Raw genomic sequence first — 16,073 nt, 5'->3', positions numbered from 1 at the left:
TTGGAGGAGTGTTTTGAATTTTCCTTGTAGAGATCTTTTACCTCCCTGGTTAGCAGTATTTCTAGGTATTTTATTCTTTTTGTAGCAATTGTGAATGAGATTGTCTTCCTGATTTGCCTCTTGGTTTGGCTCTTGTTGGTGTATAAGAATGCTAGTGACTTTTGTACATTGATTTTGTATCCTGCAAATTTTCTGAAGTTGTTTATCAGCTCAAAGAGATTTTGGGCCAAGACTATGGGGTTTTCTAGACATAGAATCATGTTGTCTGCAAACAGAGATAATTTGACTTCCTCTCTTCCTATTTAGGTGTTTTTCATTTCTTTCTCTTATCTGATTGCTCTGGCTAGGACTTCATTCTATGTTGAATAGAAGTGGTGAGAGAGGACATCCTTGTCTTAATGCTTGTTTTTAAGGGGAATGCTTCTAACTTTTGCCAATTCAGCAATGTTAGCTGTGGGTTTGTCATAGATGGCTCTTACTATTTTGATGTATGTTCCTTCAATGTCTAGTTTATTGAGATTTTTTAACAAGAAGCGATATTGCATTTTATCAACAGCATTTTCTGTGCCTACTGAGATAGTCATGTTGTTTTTGTCTTTAGTTCTCTTTATGCGATGAATCACATTTATTGATTTGTGTATGTTGAACTTGTATACCAAAAATAAAGCCTAATTGACCATGGTGGATTCGCTTTTTGATGTGCTGCTGGATTCAGCTTACCAGTATTTTGTTCAGATTTTTGCATCAAAGTTTGTGGGGGTCTGTCATACAGACCCTGCCTAAGTGACAGATGAGTAATGTACCCTCAAACACAGAATACAGTGGAAGAGTGAGCTGGGCTGTCTGGGCCATTCACTCAAAGGAGTTAATGGCAGCTGGCCTGAGCAGCCCCTACTCCAGGCTTTTATTTAGTATACCAAAGGACAAGGGTCTTTGGATCAACACCATTAGTGGGCAATTAACTTCTGCCCACCCCCTGAATAAAAGACATTTAAGCACGTAAGGATGATCAAAGGTTTTGCTAATGGAGGTAAAGGTAAACAGACTTATCTTGAGAAACTTCTTTTACTATTTGTAGTATTTACTGTCCTAATGCCCTAAACTAAAAGCCAGTCACCTTCCACCCATTCAGTCATTACATGCTATGTAAACCTTTGGCCTTTCAAAAAGATTTGTGACTATTCCGTAAAGCTATGCCTAATGTTTTTCCTTTAATATTTTTGCCACCACCCTGAGTGAACCCCCACATCTCCCTCCTTTTTGTTTATTTTTTAAAATATAGTTTTATTGCATTTTAGGTTTTGGGATACATGTGAAGAACATGCAAGATTGTTGCATAGGTACATACATGGCAGTGTGGTTTGCTGCCTTCCTCCCCATCACCTACATCTGGCATTTCTCCCCATGTTATCCCTCCCCAACTCCCCACCCCCTGTTGTCCCTCCCCAAGTTCCCCTGCCACAGATCCCAGCGTGTGATGCTCCCCTCCCCGTGTCCATGTGTTCCCATTGTTCAACATCCGCCTATGAGTGAGAACATGTAGTGTTTGATTTTCTGTTCTTGTGTCAGTTTGCTGAGAATGATGGTTTCCAGGTTCATCCATGTCCCTACAAAGGACATGAACTCATCGTTTTTTATGGTTGCATAGTATTCCATGGTGTATATGTGCCACATTTTCCCTGTCCAGCCTATCGTCAATGGGCATTTGTTTCCAAGTCTTTGCTATTGTAAACAGTGCTGCAATGAACATTTGTGTGCATGTGTCCTTACAATGGAAAGATTTATAATCTTTTGGATATATACCCTGTAATGGGATTGCTGGGTCAAATGGAATTTCTATTTCTAGGTCCTTGAGGAATCTTCACACTCTCTTCCACAATGGTTGAACTAATTTACACTCCCTCCAACAGTGTAAAAGTGTTCCTATTTCTCCACATCCTCTCCAGCATCTGTTGTCTCCAGATTTTTTTAATGATCACCATTCTAACTGACATGAGATGGTATCTCAATGGAGTTTTGATTTGCATTTCTCTAATGACCAGTGATGATGAGAATTTTTTTCATGTTTGTTGGCCTCATGTGTCTTCTTTTGAAAAGTGTCTGTTCATATCCTTCATCCACTTTTGAATGGGCTTGTTTGTTTTTTTCTTGTAAATCTGTTTCAGTTCTTTGTAGATTCTGGATATTAGCCCTTTGTCAATCCATGGGCAGATTGCAAAAATTTTTTCCCATTCTGTTGGTTGCCAATTCACTCTAATGACTGTTTCTTTTGCTGTGCAGAAGCTGTGGAGTTTGATTAGGTCCCATTTGTCTATTTTGGCTTTTGTTGTCAATGCTTTTGGTGTTTTAGTCACAATGTCCTTGCCTATGCTTATGTCCTGAATGGTTTTGCCTAGATTTTCTTCTAGGATTTTTATGGTGTTAGGTCTTATGTTTAAGTCTTTAATCCATTTGGAGTTAATTTTAGTGTAAGGTGTCAGGAAGTTGGGTCCAGTTTCTGGTTTCTGTACATGGCTAGCCAGTTTTCCCAACACCATTTATTGAACAGGGAACCATTTCCCCATTGCTTGTTTTTGTCAGGTTTGCCAAAGATCAGATGGTTGTAGATGTGTGGCGTTGCCTCCGAGGCCTCTGTTCTGTTTCGTTGGTCTATATCTCTGTTTTGGTACCAGTACCATGCTGTTTTGATTACTGTAGTCTTGTAGTATGGTTTGAAGTTTGGTAGTGTGATGCCTCCCGCTTTGTTCTTTTTGCTTAGAATTGACTTGGCTATGCGGGCTCTCTTTTGGTTCCATATGAAGTTTAAGGTGGTTTTTTCCAGTTCTGAGAAGAAGATCATTTGTAGCTTGATGGGGATAGCATTGAATCTATAAATTACTTTGGGCAGTATGGCCATTTTCACGATATTGATTTTTCTTAACCATGAGCATGGAATGTTTTTCCATCTGTTTGTGTGATAGAGCGGGTGCAAGCCATTATGACGAGGGAACTGTAAACGTCAGAATGCAGAGGATTTTCTCTGGGACATTCTAAGCTTTAGAGAAGAATCTTCTAATGATGCTCCTGGGATGAAATACTCTGAAGTGTGGGGCTCTAGGAGGTGGGAAGGGTCTTGTGGGTTCAATTATCTCATGTTCAGATCATCAACCAATCCCCATTTTCAGCCCTATAGCTCTGCTGCAGCTGGCATTTCTGAGCCTGAACCTTCCCAGGACACTCCAACCAACTTCTCTGGCCACCTCAGCTCCAGCCTATCTGGGATCATGCTCATTTTTAATGTACTGCCCCACCGCACCCTCTTCTCTCTCTGCCTTACAGAAATATGGTTAAATCTCTTACCACTAATGCTCACACTCCCAAGTTCTCTATGATATTGTGACTTTATAACCTTTTAAACTTCATTATTCTTAGTTTAACAAAGTTTGCAGGAAGTGAGAATGTCTTTGGTCTATAATATACAGTAGCCTATTTTACAGAATGCTTAGGTTATGGCCAGTTTGCTACCTTGATTATGAAATCTCATGCTTGCTTCAGTAGCACATATACTAAAATTGGAATGAGACTATGAAATCTCTGATTTCTTACTAAATAGAATTAAATATAATAAGAGAAAATGTGAAATAACTTTTACATATTTGTATTTACACAGAACCAGTTGTGGTCATTCACAACTTGGAAATAGAGGAATTCTAATGCAAAGTTCAAGTTGTAGTTGGTTCAAAAAAATTATTTTAATAGTTTTGAGAAGGAATCTGCTAAGCTTTTAATAAGTAGTTTATGATTTTAAAACTCCATTGTCAGGATTATAAAAGGCAAAGTCAGGCAGAACACTTGCACTAGGCATTATACCCAGCTCAACACAGAGCTGTGGCTACTCTTAACTGGGTAGCCTCCACTCCAGTTTGGAGGCTTAGAGGAATATTCTCTAAGTCTCCTTCACCCTTGGTCCAACACCACTTTGAAGAGGTGCCCAAGGAAGATCCTGCTAAGCATGGTTCAGGATCCTGAGATCTTCCTGGATATTCCTTCTTTTCCCCAACCTTTACCTTCAATTCATTCTGAGCACCATCCAATGTATAGAATAGCAGATATTGCCCCTGCATTTTAACCTTTCTATCCTGTGAAGTGACCACAATTATTTGTGATGGGTAAGTCAAAAGGTGGAGAAAATGAGGCAGGAAATGATGTTGGCTGAGGCAGAGAGATAGCATTGTTGTACACAGGTAAATTTACAATCAACAAGCTCATTCTCATAATATAAGAAGGTTCTGGGAAATAGGCCAACATCACTTGTAGACCACAGACTTCCTGGTGATGTGCCCTAAAAAGTCATCCTCTGGTCACTTTACCATATAATTTGTAATAATGTGGTACAGATATTTGGATATATGTGTGAAGGGAGTACAGGATTGAAAAAAAAGATGTCAAATTGTAAAATAGAAGGAGGAAATGAATAAAAGAAAAGAAAGCAGCAAAAACGAAACTGCAAAGCTTCTGAGGGCTATATGGTGTTACTGAACAGTGGTTTCTTTAATAACCTGTCCAGATTCTGGCAGTACTTGGAAGATGTTGTTCCCACCATTCCAATCAATGAATGGCTAAAATTCCATGGGCTCCTTTAATGTATACTCTGGTGCGTGTCAAAGTGAGGGAAGGATTTGGAAGACCCACTATGAAGGGGCTGTCTGGTTTGCTAGGACTCGCAGTGCCTATGCCTCATGGTGCCACCTGGATGCTTGGTTATTCCGTGACGAGTAAGGCTGCCAAATTTATCCTTAAATGTCACTAATTTAACATTTTGCTGATGAACCTAGAGTCAAAATCACTCAAGATATAGGCTTGTCCTTGTATTGCTGTCTGTGTCGGGGCTCCTAAAACCAAGCTCTCCATGCTCGTCTCTGTCAGTGTCACTTCTTGGCCTGATCACTGTGGTTTATAAAACGCATAAATGTCAAATGTATGACAACAATAACATAAAGCTCTAGAGGGGAAAATGGAGGTACATTACCATAAGGCTCTGCTGAATATGGAGTGGCTTACTAGTACTCGAATGGGGACTATGGTAAGTTAAAGAGGTATACCACAAATCCCAAAGCAATCACTAAAATGAGAACAAAACAACGAGTTGTAGCTAATAAGCCAACAACACAGATAACAGTGAAATCATGAACATATTCAATCCCAAAAGAAGGCAGAAAAATAGGAAAAAGGAAGGGACAAAACAAATAGCAAGATGATAGATTTAAACCCAACTCTGTGAGTGATCACATGGCATGCAAAGGATCTGAATACTCCCATTAGAAGCAGTTTGTCAGATTGGATTAAAAAAGCAAGACCCCAACTGTATCTTCCCTAAAAGAAACCCACTCTAGATATAAAAACACAAATAAGTTAACAGTAAAAGAATGGAAATAGATACATCATCTTAACATTAATAAAAGACAGCTGAAGTGACTATATTACTGCCAGTCAAAGTAGATTTCAGAGCAAACATTTCTAACAGTAAAAAACATAATTTCACAATGAGAAAGGAGTTACAAAAGGACATAACAATACTCAACTATTAGGCCTCTAATAACAGAGGTTCAAAATACATGTAGCAAAATTTGATAGACCTGTAGGAAGAAATAAACAATTCCAAAATAATAGAGATTTCAACACTCCTTTCTCAAACAAGTAGACAGGAAATTAGTTTGTAGGAGACTTGGTCACACTATCTACCAAATTAATCTGATTGATAATCATAGAATATTCCCCTCGACAATAGCAGAATACCCATTATTTTCAAATGCACATGAAATATTCACTAAGATAGAACATATTCCAGGCAACAAAAAAAGTCTCAATGAATGCAGAAGCATCAAAATAATACAAAGCCTACCCCAGACAATAATAAAATTAAATTAGAAATCAATAACAAATATATCTGGAAAATCCCCAAACATTTGGAAACTTAGTTACATCTTCTGAATAATCTGTGGGCCAAAAACTATGTTAAAAGGAAAATTAGAAAGCATTTTAAATGAGTGAAAAACACAGCATATGAAAATTTGTGGGATTCAGCTAATGCAATAGTAGATGGAGAATTATAGCCCTAAATGGTTGTAATAGAAAAAAAAAGAAAAGAAAAATTTTATATCAATGGCTCCATTTCCACATTAAAAATAAGAAAAAAGAAAATATTAAACTCAAAGTAAGCACAAGAAAGGAAATAAAGATCAGCAAGGAAATCAGTGAAATAGAACACAGAAAAATATTTTAAAAAATGAATAAAACCCAAAGCTGTTTTGTTAAAAAGTTCAATAAAATTGGCAAACTTCTAGCCAGGTGGATGAAAAAAATATAGAGAAATATAAAGTATCAATTATTACATCACTACAGAGTCTCTATAAATTAAGATGATAATAAGGGAATATCATGGAAAACTTTAGGCCAATAAATTCAACAACTTTGATGAAATAGTGAAGTTTCCTGAAACTACCAAAGCTCATTTAAGAAGAAATACATAACCTGAATATTCCTATATTGTTACTAAAACATTGCATTCATGAGAGAAACATTCTTTCTTTGGGAACTAAGGCTAACAGAACCCAAAGTTATGGGAAATAGAAGCCATAATTTCACATGGCTGATTAGAATTAATAGTGGGAAGATCCACTCTGATATCATACATTGGCTCTGCTCTTTCTATCATGGAAGAGGGACATGTCACCAGGTGGCCGACTGATCTCCCTGGGATATGGTGTTGGATCAAAGGCTCAGTGTTGGTCTTAGCTCTTACCAGTTTGGTCACAGTGGTTGTAGCCACCTGGACTTCGGAAACTGAGAGTCAGAATTACTGTATTTATGCACAGTCCCCATCCCTACCACCATGTGATGAGCCTATTGAGCAAGGACAGGTGTGGCTGGGAGAAGAGGCTGGCTGATATGCACAGAATGGGGTATATTAATTAATATCCTTCTTTTCTGAATTCTTTGAATGTTAATGTGAGGTACACATATCTGTACACTCCATGCTCTTCAGAGATGTCCACCTGCATCCCTGTCCTCCAAACTGCATTACCACAGTCCATTATCATCCCTTTAATGCCTGTACGATCTGTATGGACATTCTCGTTCCCATACCCGATAGAAGTAATTTGTATACCATATTTTTGCCCCTTTTGTGATTTATGTAGATAGAGGCTTATCAATTTTATTAATTATTTCCAAACAATTACTGTTTGATTTTATTGGCTCTTTATTTTTTTCTGTTTCAGGATTTCTCCCCTTTAGCATTTCCTTCATCCTCCTTACCTTAGGTTCAATTTTTGTTCCTTTTCTAAATTTTTAATGTGGTATCACAAATGATTGTCTTCAGATTGTTATCATTTCTGAATATTTAGTGTAGATATTTTTTCTACATATTGCTTTATTGTTAGAGCATTTAGATGAAATGTGGTGCTGATTGCAAATGTAGTCCCTAACAGAGAACTTTCCTACTTGCAATGATCCCTGTAACCCAAATAAAGATTCCCTAAGTAATGATCCAGTGGTTTAATAGTACTTAAAATAAATACTACATTTTACATCAGTTTCTGTAATTAACTAGAATAATATATACCTTCTAGCCAGGCTTAAGCTTCAGAAACAAAATATAATCCTAGTCTTTTTAGGTATTCCAGTTCGGAATCATGGAGATGCTTTTTCACACTGCCTGTTCTTTTGGACTTGCCTTTGTTTGCCTGTCAAACCAAGGGACCAAGAGGTCTTTGTTATTTAAGTCATGTTGTTCTGGAATGTAAATTATCCTTACTGTTGGTGCAGAATGTATTCCATTGCCTGTCCGGCTTTTTAGGGTAGCCATCCTGTGCTTGTACACCCAAGGCCAACTACATTCTATCCTCAAAGAAATGTATGTCTTGTCTCTTACGGCTCTCTTTAGAATGATTAGCAACTTTATAATTACTAAAGTGCTAAATAAGGTCTCAGCTGTGGGGTATAATGGTAAATTGAGACCCCTTTTATAATGGAAAAATAATTGATTATAATGGTGAGCTGGGACCCCATTACAATACTCTCAAAATTTCCATTTTAGTGATAAGTAGTGTCAGATGTCAGTGTTTAGAATATTTCGATGGTTCCAGGACCATCTCAGGAGGTGAATTTGGGCCCATCCTAGTCAGTCCAATGAAGGTCATTTACTCTCTTTTGTTTCTAGCAGATGACTTATGGATATATCCTGGAAATACACGACATACTGTGGACTCAGAGGACATACCTGAGGTACTGGGACATCGGGATATGGGAGCTCAGCTGGGAGGCCTGTTGTGCTGAGCAGGATTCAGGGGCTCAGTGGTCTTTCAGAATAACTGGCAACCCTCTGGTTTTGGCCCAGCAGTTTCTTCCAGTATGTCACAGCACGACCCATGTTTTTTGTCTCACTGCAGAGCCTTTGCAAGGTGCAGTATGGTAGCCACCAAGCATCGCATACTGAATATTCCTTCTTTCCTTCTGGGGAAAATGGCTGGTGCAAGTTGTTCTGCCTGACATTGCCTTTTAGAATCCCGACAATGGAATAGCCATTTAATTTTAAATAAATTGAAACAAAATAAAACTTAAAATTCAGAACCGCAGTCACACTTGTCACATTTCAAGTGCTCAGTAGTCACATGTGGCTAAGGGCAGCCATCCTGGACAATGCAGAACAATCCCATCTCTGCAGAAAGTTCTATTAGAGCTGCTGGATCGTTAGGTGGGCAGGTCCCTTGCACAAGTAAATCTGGACAGCTCCTCCCCACATTTCCTCTCTGTTCCTCCTTCTCAACATCCTGGCTTAGCATTGTGCACAAAATCAGAGAGGCGTGCAGGACCCAGATTTTCCAGGTAAAGGAATAGGGGTGTGTGTGGCGGGGGTTGGGAGAAATTTGCAATTTTGGTGAGGAGAGGACCTGTATCTTAAAATGTCTGGTAAACATGTTTTCAGACTATATTCTCGTTGGTTCCTGTTTCCTGTCTTTGCTAATTTTAGGTTGTATTCGTTTTGAAGGCTGAGCCCTACAAATTATTGCCTCTTTCAGGGGTTGCTGCTCGGAGAATACTTGTTTTACAAATAAAAGTTTCCTTTCACTTGTTTCGGAATTTATACAGAAACTTTGATTCTTCCAGGGATAAAGTTGGGTGAGCGGACAGAATTAGTTCTTCAGGAGCTGGTGGGAAGAAGAACATTGAGATGTGTAAGGGGCACAGGTCTGTATGCGTCCCCACAAAGACTGCATCCAGGTCAGGATTGGAGGTTCTGCAGTCTGAGGTCTTGTTACTGGGTTAACTGACTGCTCAGAACTGCCCGTTAGGGAAACTGCCTCTTCAGGGACAGTCCTGGGTTTACTGGGATTTGAGCTCCCGTTTAGTGGATAGAAGGAGGCTGTGACTCTCTGCAGTTCAGGAGAAGCTGGGTTCTGATGGATACTTTTTCTTTAGGCAGAGGGAGGATAACTCAGCCACCTGAGGTTAGCACCTACAAAAGCACAGTCTCCTGGCTTTGCCTCTGAGTTAGGAACAGCAGAGCAGCATTAAAGAGCCCATGTACTAGAAGGAGGATGTGAAGAAACACCCAAAGAATGTCACAAAAACCCAGAGTGTCACAGCATTGTTTTCTTGTTGCTGGTGTCCTATCCTCTCTCCTAACACCAGCCACTGATTTTTAAAAATTTTATGATTTCTCTTCTTTGTTTACAAGAAGCTGTTTCCTACACCCTATTCTTGAAGGATAAAGAAATAATCATTCTTCCAAAAGAAATACCTGGCTTTTCACAGTGTGTCATGTTTGTTAGCTTCCTATGAGGTGACTCTGTCCTTAACAACTACCATTTTCTGCCTGTTTTGGTCATAGTCTGCCCCAATAAGAGTCCTTCAAATATCTTTCTCCATTGCAAAATGTTTGTAGGTAGCAATGAAATAAAACATTTAACATTTATACCATGTTTCTATAATGCTACATATTAATTAATAAAGGAAAGGATTGTCATTTTCACAGGTCAGATGTGGGCTGGACATAGTGACCAATCAGAGGAAAGAAGCAAGGAGATTATTCATTTATTTATTTAACAAATAATGACTGAGAACCATTCTTTGCCCAGTATTGTGTTTGTCTCCAGGGAATAATAAGACATACAAGACATATGTGGTCTTCCCGTCACAAAGATTGCAGTCTAACAGGAGACAGTAAAAAAATCAAACAAATAACTTCTAGAGTAATACACATCTTTTTTATTATGATACTTTAAGTTCTGGAGTACATGTGCAGATCGTGCAGGTTTGTTACATAGGTATACACATGCAATGGTGGTGGTTTGCTGCATCCATCGCCACATCATTATTTCTTCTAATTTCCCCAATCTCTCCACCCTCTGCTATTCCTCCCTTAGCCAGCTACCCACCCTGGCCCCAGTGTGTGATGGTCCCCACCCTGTGTCCTTGTGTTCTTATTGTTCAACACTCACATATGAGTGAGAACATGCAGTGTTTGCTTTTCCGTTCTTGTGTCAGTTTGCTGAGAATGATGGTTTCCAGTTTCATCCATGTCCCTGCAAAGGACATGAACTGATCCTTTTTTATGGCTACATAGTATTCCATGGTGTATATGTGCCACATTTTCTTTATCCAGTCTATCATTGATGGGCATTTGGGTTGGTTCCAAGTCTTTGCTATTGTGAACAGTGCCGCAATAAACATATGTGTGCATGTGTCTTTATAATAGAATGAGGGTAATACATATTCTGTAAGAACTCTCTGGGGTGCAAATACCAAGTGGACCATGCCAGAGGGTGTTGCTGGTGGACAGTGGTGTTGGGGAGACGCTCTGGAGAGCTGAGGCCTGCATGCTAAGCAGGAACAAGCTGGGCACTAGGTTGGAGGGTGAGTGCTCCAGAGAGACGGGACGATTCTGCAAAGGCCTTGAAGGTGGAAGGAGCCTAGATTTCCAGGACTTTGACGGTAGTATGGCTCACACCTAGGAGAGAGGAGAAAGCTGATCATGCATGGCCTACGGACCATTCCAAGGACTTAAGTTATTTTTGAAACCAGTAGAAAGCCACTAGGAAATTTAAACCAGAAAAAATATCAAATGTTCGTTAAATAACATCTGATTGCAGAGCAGAAAAGGGACTGAAGGGGAGATGATCAATTAGAAGGCTGTTAAATTGCAAACTAATGACAGTGGGTTGTATTAGCACAAAGATGGAGATAAATGGGTAATTTTGAGGTTTTTTGGAAGTAGAATTGATAGGATTTGGTGATGGACCAATGAGACAGAGAGGATGAAAGAGCTGTAGATGACCCCAGGGTTCTGGAGGAGCCATGGGCTAGATGGTGGTGCCGTCTGCTGAGGGGGAGCAAGGGAGGCAGAACAGGAGGTGGAGGTCAGGGCTTAATTGCAGCCAGGTTCTGTTTGAGATACCCATGAAACAGCCAAATGGAGAAGCTGAGTGAATATAAAAGTTTGGAACTCTGAGGAGGGTATAAGCTACAGACCTCATACAAAGGCATCCAAGCCACAAATCTCTAGGTGGGGGAAGGGGCCAGACCAATGCTGAGGAAGCACTGGAAGCGTTTATGTTTGTGTAAAGAAAAAGGAACAATCTGGAAATGAAACTGTAAATGGAGGGTTAAGGAGACTTTTGAGAAATGCGGCAGGAGAAATCAATGTAGCAAGTTCCCAGCAAAAAAATAAAGTTGTTGGCTATAGGCAGCCAGGGATTCTAGTTGCTTCCATTTTCCTAAAATGACATGGTTATGTTCTCAATCTACAGGAGTTCAAGCGACAATGGCAGCCAAATTCAGCAGTGTGGACTTCAACCTCGGCACACCAGGGGCCAGTTATGGTGAGAGGGCGTTCAGGGTTCCCCAGGCCAGGCTGCAGGGAGGTTAGCAGGTCGGGGTGGGGGTTGTCCTGCCTTGCCAGCCAGTCCCCATTTGAGCAGGAGAAAAACATTTCCAACCTCTTTTCTCATTTCCTCCTCATTTGACATGCTCTTTCATCTCTCTTGACCCTCTGCACTTTCTGCCCATGGTGTGGCTGTAGCAGCTAAGCAGAAGAGAGATTAAACATCCTTTGATTGACCCAGAACTCGACACGGTTTCTTATCTCCTACTTCCGGCAACATGGGCACACCAGAACAGCTGGTTGTACCCTCTCCGTTTTTCTGCCCCTTTCTCCAGCCTGGAGGAGGATTGGGAAAGAGGAATGTGAGAGTAATTGATCCCTCGCCCGGGCCCCTAATTTCCCAGCTCCTGGTGGTCTCACCATAACCAACAAACTAAACTGGCTGGCTCACTCGGTGTATCACATGACCCTCCATTTTATTCCTTATCTATAGAAATTCACTATGTCAATTGAGCTTTTGCTGGTTTAATAAACTATTCCAAAGTTTAGTAGCTTAAGACATTAGCCATTTAATTGGCTTTTAATTCTATGCATTCACTGAGCCATTCTTGGATCTGGACCAGCTGGGCTCATCTTAGGCACTTGATCATGCATGTGGGGTGAGCTAGTGCCTGGTATGAGGCCGAATGGTCTTGGATAGCCTTATGGACATGTCTGGTAGTTAGCAGGCTCTCAGATAGCCAGGGTAATAGGGATAACTGGGCTTTGCTGTCATCATCAAGAAGGCTATTCCACGCTTCCTCATAAAGTAGTTGCCAGAAAAGCAGAAAGAAAAGGCAAGCCACAATGCATAAGCACTTTTGGAGCCTCTGCTTGCATCAGGCTTTCTACTGTCCTACTGTCCAGAGCAAGTCATAAGACCCACCCAGATTCAACGGTTGAAGAGGCAGATAGCATCTTGATGGGAGGAACTGCAAATCGACATCCTAAAGAGGCATGCAGGGATAAGAATAGATTGTGGCTATATTTACAATTTCCTCCATGGATTGTCATCCCTATGCTGTTGACACTGACAAACTTGCAGTGTTGGAGCTGGCCTTTGGTGCCTTGTCATTTTACTTCCCATGATTCTCCTATTCCCTTCCCTATGATCAACCAATGCCCTCAGATATCCTTAGGACAGAGCCTCCCACTGTGATGGTAACGAAATAAAAATGTGAACACCAGCCCACGTTTTTTGTTTTTGTTTTTAAAGGTAATCTTAGCTTTCCTATATCCAGTGTTCTCAGTTGTATTACTTTTGAAATTATGCTTCTTTCATCCTAGGATAGTGGTTATCAGGTGTGGGAAGCTCTGCTTTAAGAATAATGATAGGGTGTATAACCCACTTCCCTGGCTTCTTAATGGGAAGAAGAAATGCTTCATTTTGAATATAAATTGGGAAAATCAATCTCCATTACAGATACTCTAAAGTCAAATCTTGGGTTACTCCCTGCACTACCTTACTAGAAACAAACAGTAGGCCTGGTGTCTCACGCCTGTAATCCCAGCCCTTTAAGAGGCTGAGGCGGGTGAATCACCTGAGGTCAGGGGTTTGAGACCAGCCTGAACTACATGCTGAGACTTTGTCTCTACTAAAAATATAAAAATTATCCTGGTGTGGGGTGCATGCCTGTAATCCCAGCTACTCAGGAGGCTGAGGCAGGAGAATTGCTTGAACCTGGGAAGCGGAGGTTGCAGTGAGCCAAGATCACGCCACTGCACTCCAGCCTAGGCAATGAGAAACTCCGTCTCAAAAAACAAACAAATAAACAAACAAACAGCTATTATTGGTAACTCATAGTTCTCTTCTGAAACCATTTTATTTCTTCCTCTGTGGGCTATACAGCTACAAAAGATCAGACTACGAAGCTCAAGGGAATCCTGAAAAGCAAGACTGAAGACAGGAGATTAAGGGAAGGGCCAGTTGCCCAAGTACTGCAAGATGAGCATCAGGCCCACAGGACTCTCTGTGAGTGCAGGAGTAACATCAGGAGAAGCCCACAGGCAGTAACAGAAAAGGGCACGGGGGTGAGGACTCTGCAGGGGAAACTATTAGAGGTAGATTCTAATAGTGTGGCTTTTTTTTTTCTCTTGATATCCCAGGTCCTGGAAGCCAAGAGCCCAGACATTCCCAGTTGAGAATTGTGTTAGTGGGTAAAACTGGAGCAGGAAAAAGTGCAACAGCAAACAGCATCCTTGGAGAGAAAGTGTTTCATTCTGGCATTGCAGCAAAATCCATTACCAAGAATTGTGAGAAATGCAGCGGCATGTGGAAGGAAACAGAACTCGTCGTGGTTGACACGCCAGGCATTTTCGACACTGAGGTGCAGAATGCTGACACGTGCAAGGAGATTGTTCGCTGCATCCTCCTGACCTCCCCAGGGCCTCATGCTCTGCTTCTGGTGGTCCCACTAGGCCGTTACACCAAGGAAGAGCAGCAGGCCACAGAGAAGATCCTGAAAATGTTTGGAGAGAGGGCTAGAAGATTCATGATTCTCCTATTCACCCGGAAAGATGACTTAGATGGCACCAATTTGCATGATTACTTAATGGAAGCTCCAAAAGGCATTCAAGACTTGATGAACATTTTTGGTGACCGCTACTGTGCGTTCAACAACAGGGCAACAGGCGCTGAGCAGGAGGCCCAGAGGGCGCAGCTGCTGGCCCTGGTCCAGCTCGTGGTGAGCAAGAACAAAGGAGGCTGCTACACTAACAGGATGTACCAAATGGCCGAGGAGGAGATCCAGAAGCAAACCCAAGCGATGCAAGAGTGCTACAGAGTGGAGATGGAGAGAGAGAAAGCACGGATAAGAGAGGAGTATGAAGAGATAATCAGCAAGCTGAGAGATGAAATGGAGCAGGAAAAGAGAAGGGCACAAATGGCGAAGGAACTAGCAGAACAGGAGGCTCTCTGTGTCGCAAGGCAGCAAGAGGCAAGAATGGAAGTGGAGAATCAGAATGGGATGCTTGAATTAATCATTAATGCATTAAAGATTGCTCTCTTAATTTTCTCACGTGTGTTCATGGAAGATTAAACTTAATGAAAACCTGTTTGTATTTTCCGCATATTCTCTGGCAACCTTGCCCCATACTTAACTCATTTCGCAAAGTTGGAGTGCTCTAGTTTCTGTCTCTCAGGTGCTCATAAATAAGGACCACCATTGTCCATTGGTAGATGTTTGATTGACTTAACAAGAGAAGGACAAATTTTTAATTTGTGAAACTCCAAAGTAGAAGGCATTGGTGCTTGCTACCTTGTGAATTCTTCCTTAGACATGCAGAGAAAATGTATGCAAGAGACCAAAGAAGATGACTCCAAGCTATATCATGTTACCTCTAATAAAACCTTTTTTCTAGATTCTTTCTGTATTAGCAGATAGTCTCCACCTGTAGCTTCTACTCACTTATTTTTGTGTTCAGAGTCACAGGGATCATCTTACTCATATGGTTTGTTAGAAAGATCAATTCTTTGTTTGCAGTAGGTAATCTTAGAGATGGAGATAATTGTAGAATTATTTCTAGATGAGTGTCTATTTAATTCCATTGTTATATAAAGAGTCAAATTGTTTTTTATCATTTGTTCATTAAAGAACAGAGACTTGTCTGGAAAATAGATCTCTACAAATTCAACTATATAGTGATCCCCGAATCCTGAAAGAGTGAAAGACAGCAATTCAACAGATAAGAGAGCAATGATTGGTATATTCAGGTAAATCTGTAGAAACTCTTCGACCAACCTCAGTTTAACCAGTTTGATAAATAGTCAGTTGTCTCCTTTTCTTGAGAAATAACAGATAGTTGTGACCCCACCTCCTTCACTCCACACCTTGAATACTTGTTGTTTGGCAGGTCATACCCACACTTCTGCCCCCACTGCATTGAATTTTTTGCTTATTGTGTTTATAATGAAACTTTTCAGTTATCTCATATTTGTGCAGAATTAGAACTTGTTTCGTCTTGGAAAATACTACTGCTACTTCTAATAATATAGGGATTAATTTCGCTTTTTGGTAAAAGTTCAAGATAATTTTGGAGCTAGACTTGGTCTACTCTCATGCTGTCCCCCCTTCCCCCTTTTGCTAGAAGACTTGAGCCACAATTTCAACCCGTTCATCAGCCAAAGACCACAACTTCCTTGGATCTTCATTATGTGCCAGTGGACATTATG

General features: G+C 40.6%; 1 protein-coding gene across 2 annotated transcripts; it reads left to right on the top strand.

Annotated features, from left to right (window-relative positions):
• Window positions 1-7,318: 7,318 nt before the first annotated feature.
• Window positions 7,319-15,832, top strand: GIMAP4 (GTPase, IMAP family member 4). Of its 2 annotated transcripts, none has more exons than XM_017520688.2 (3): window positions 7,319-8,265; window positions 11,790-11,861; window positions 14,009-15,832. In XM_017520688.2, exons 2-3 carry the CDS (start codon window positions 11,804-11,806, stop codon window positions 14,938-14,940), a joined length of 990 nt encoding a protein of 329 aa, XP_017376177.1. In that variant the 5' UTR covers window positions 7,319-8,265; window positions 11,790-11,803; the 3' UTR covers window positions 14,941-15,832. The 2 variants fall into 2 exon arrangements, with proteins under 2 accessions (XP_017376177.1, XP_017376175.1); XM_017520686.2 differs by lacking the exon at window positions 7,319-8,265 and adding an exon at window positions 8,710-8,865.
• Window positions 15,833-16,073: the final 241 nt, after the last annotated feature.

This window comes from Cebus imitator, unplaced genomic scaffold (assembly GCF_001604975.1).
Source record: "Cebus imitator isolate Cc_AM_T3 unplaced genomic scaffold, Cebus_imitator-1.0 Scaffold20, whole genome shotgun sequence".
Taxonomy (NCBI): domain Eukaryota; kingdom Metazoa; phylum Chordata; class Mammalia; order Primates; family Cebidae; genus Cebus; species Cebus imitator.
The sequence above is the reverse complement of the archived record's forward strand: the minus strand, read 5'-3'. Positions and strand labels throughout refer to the sequence as shown.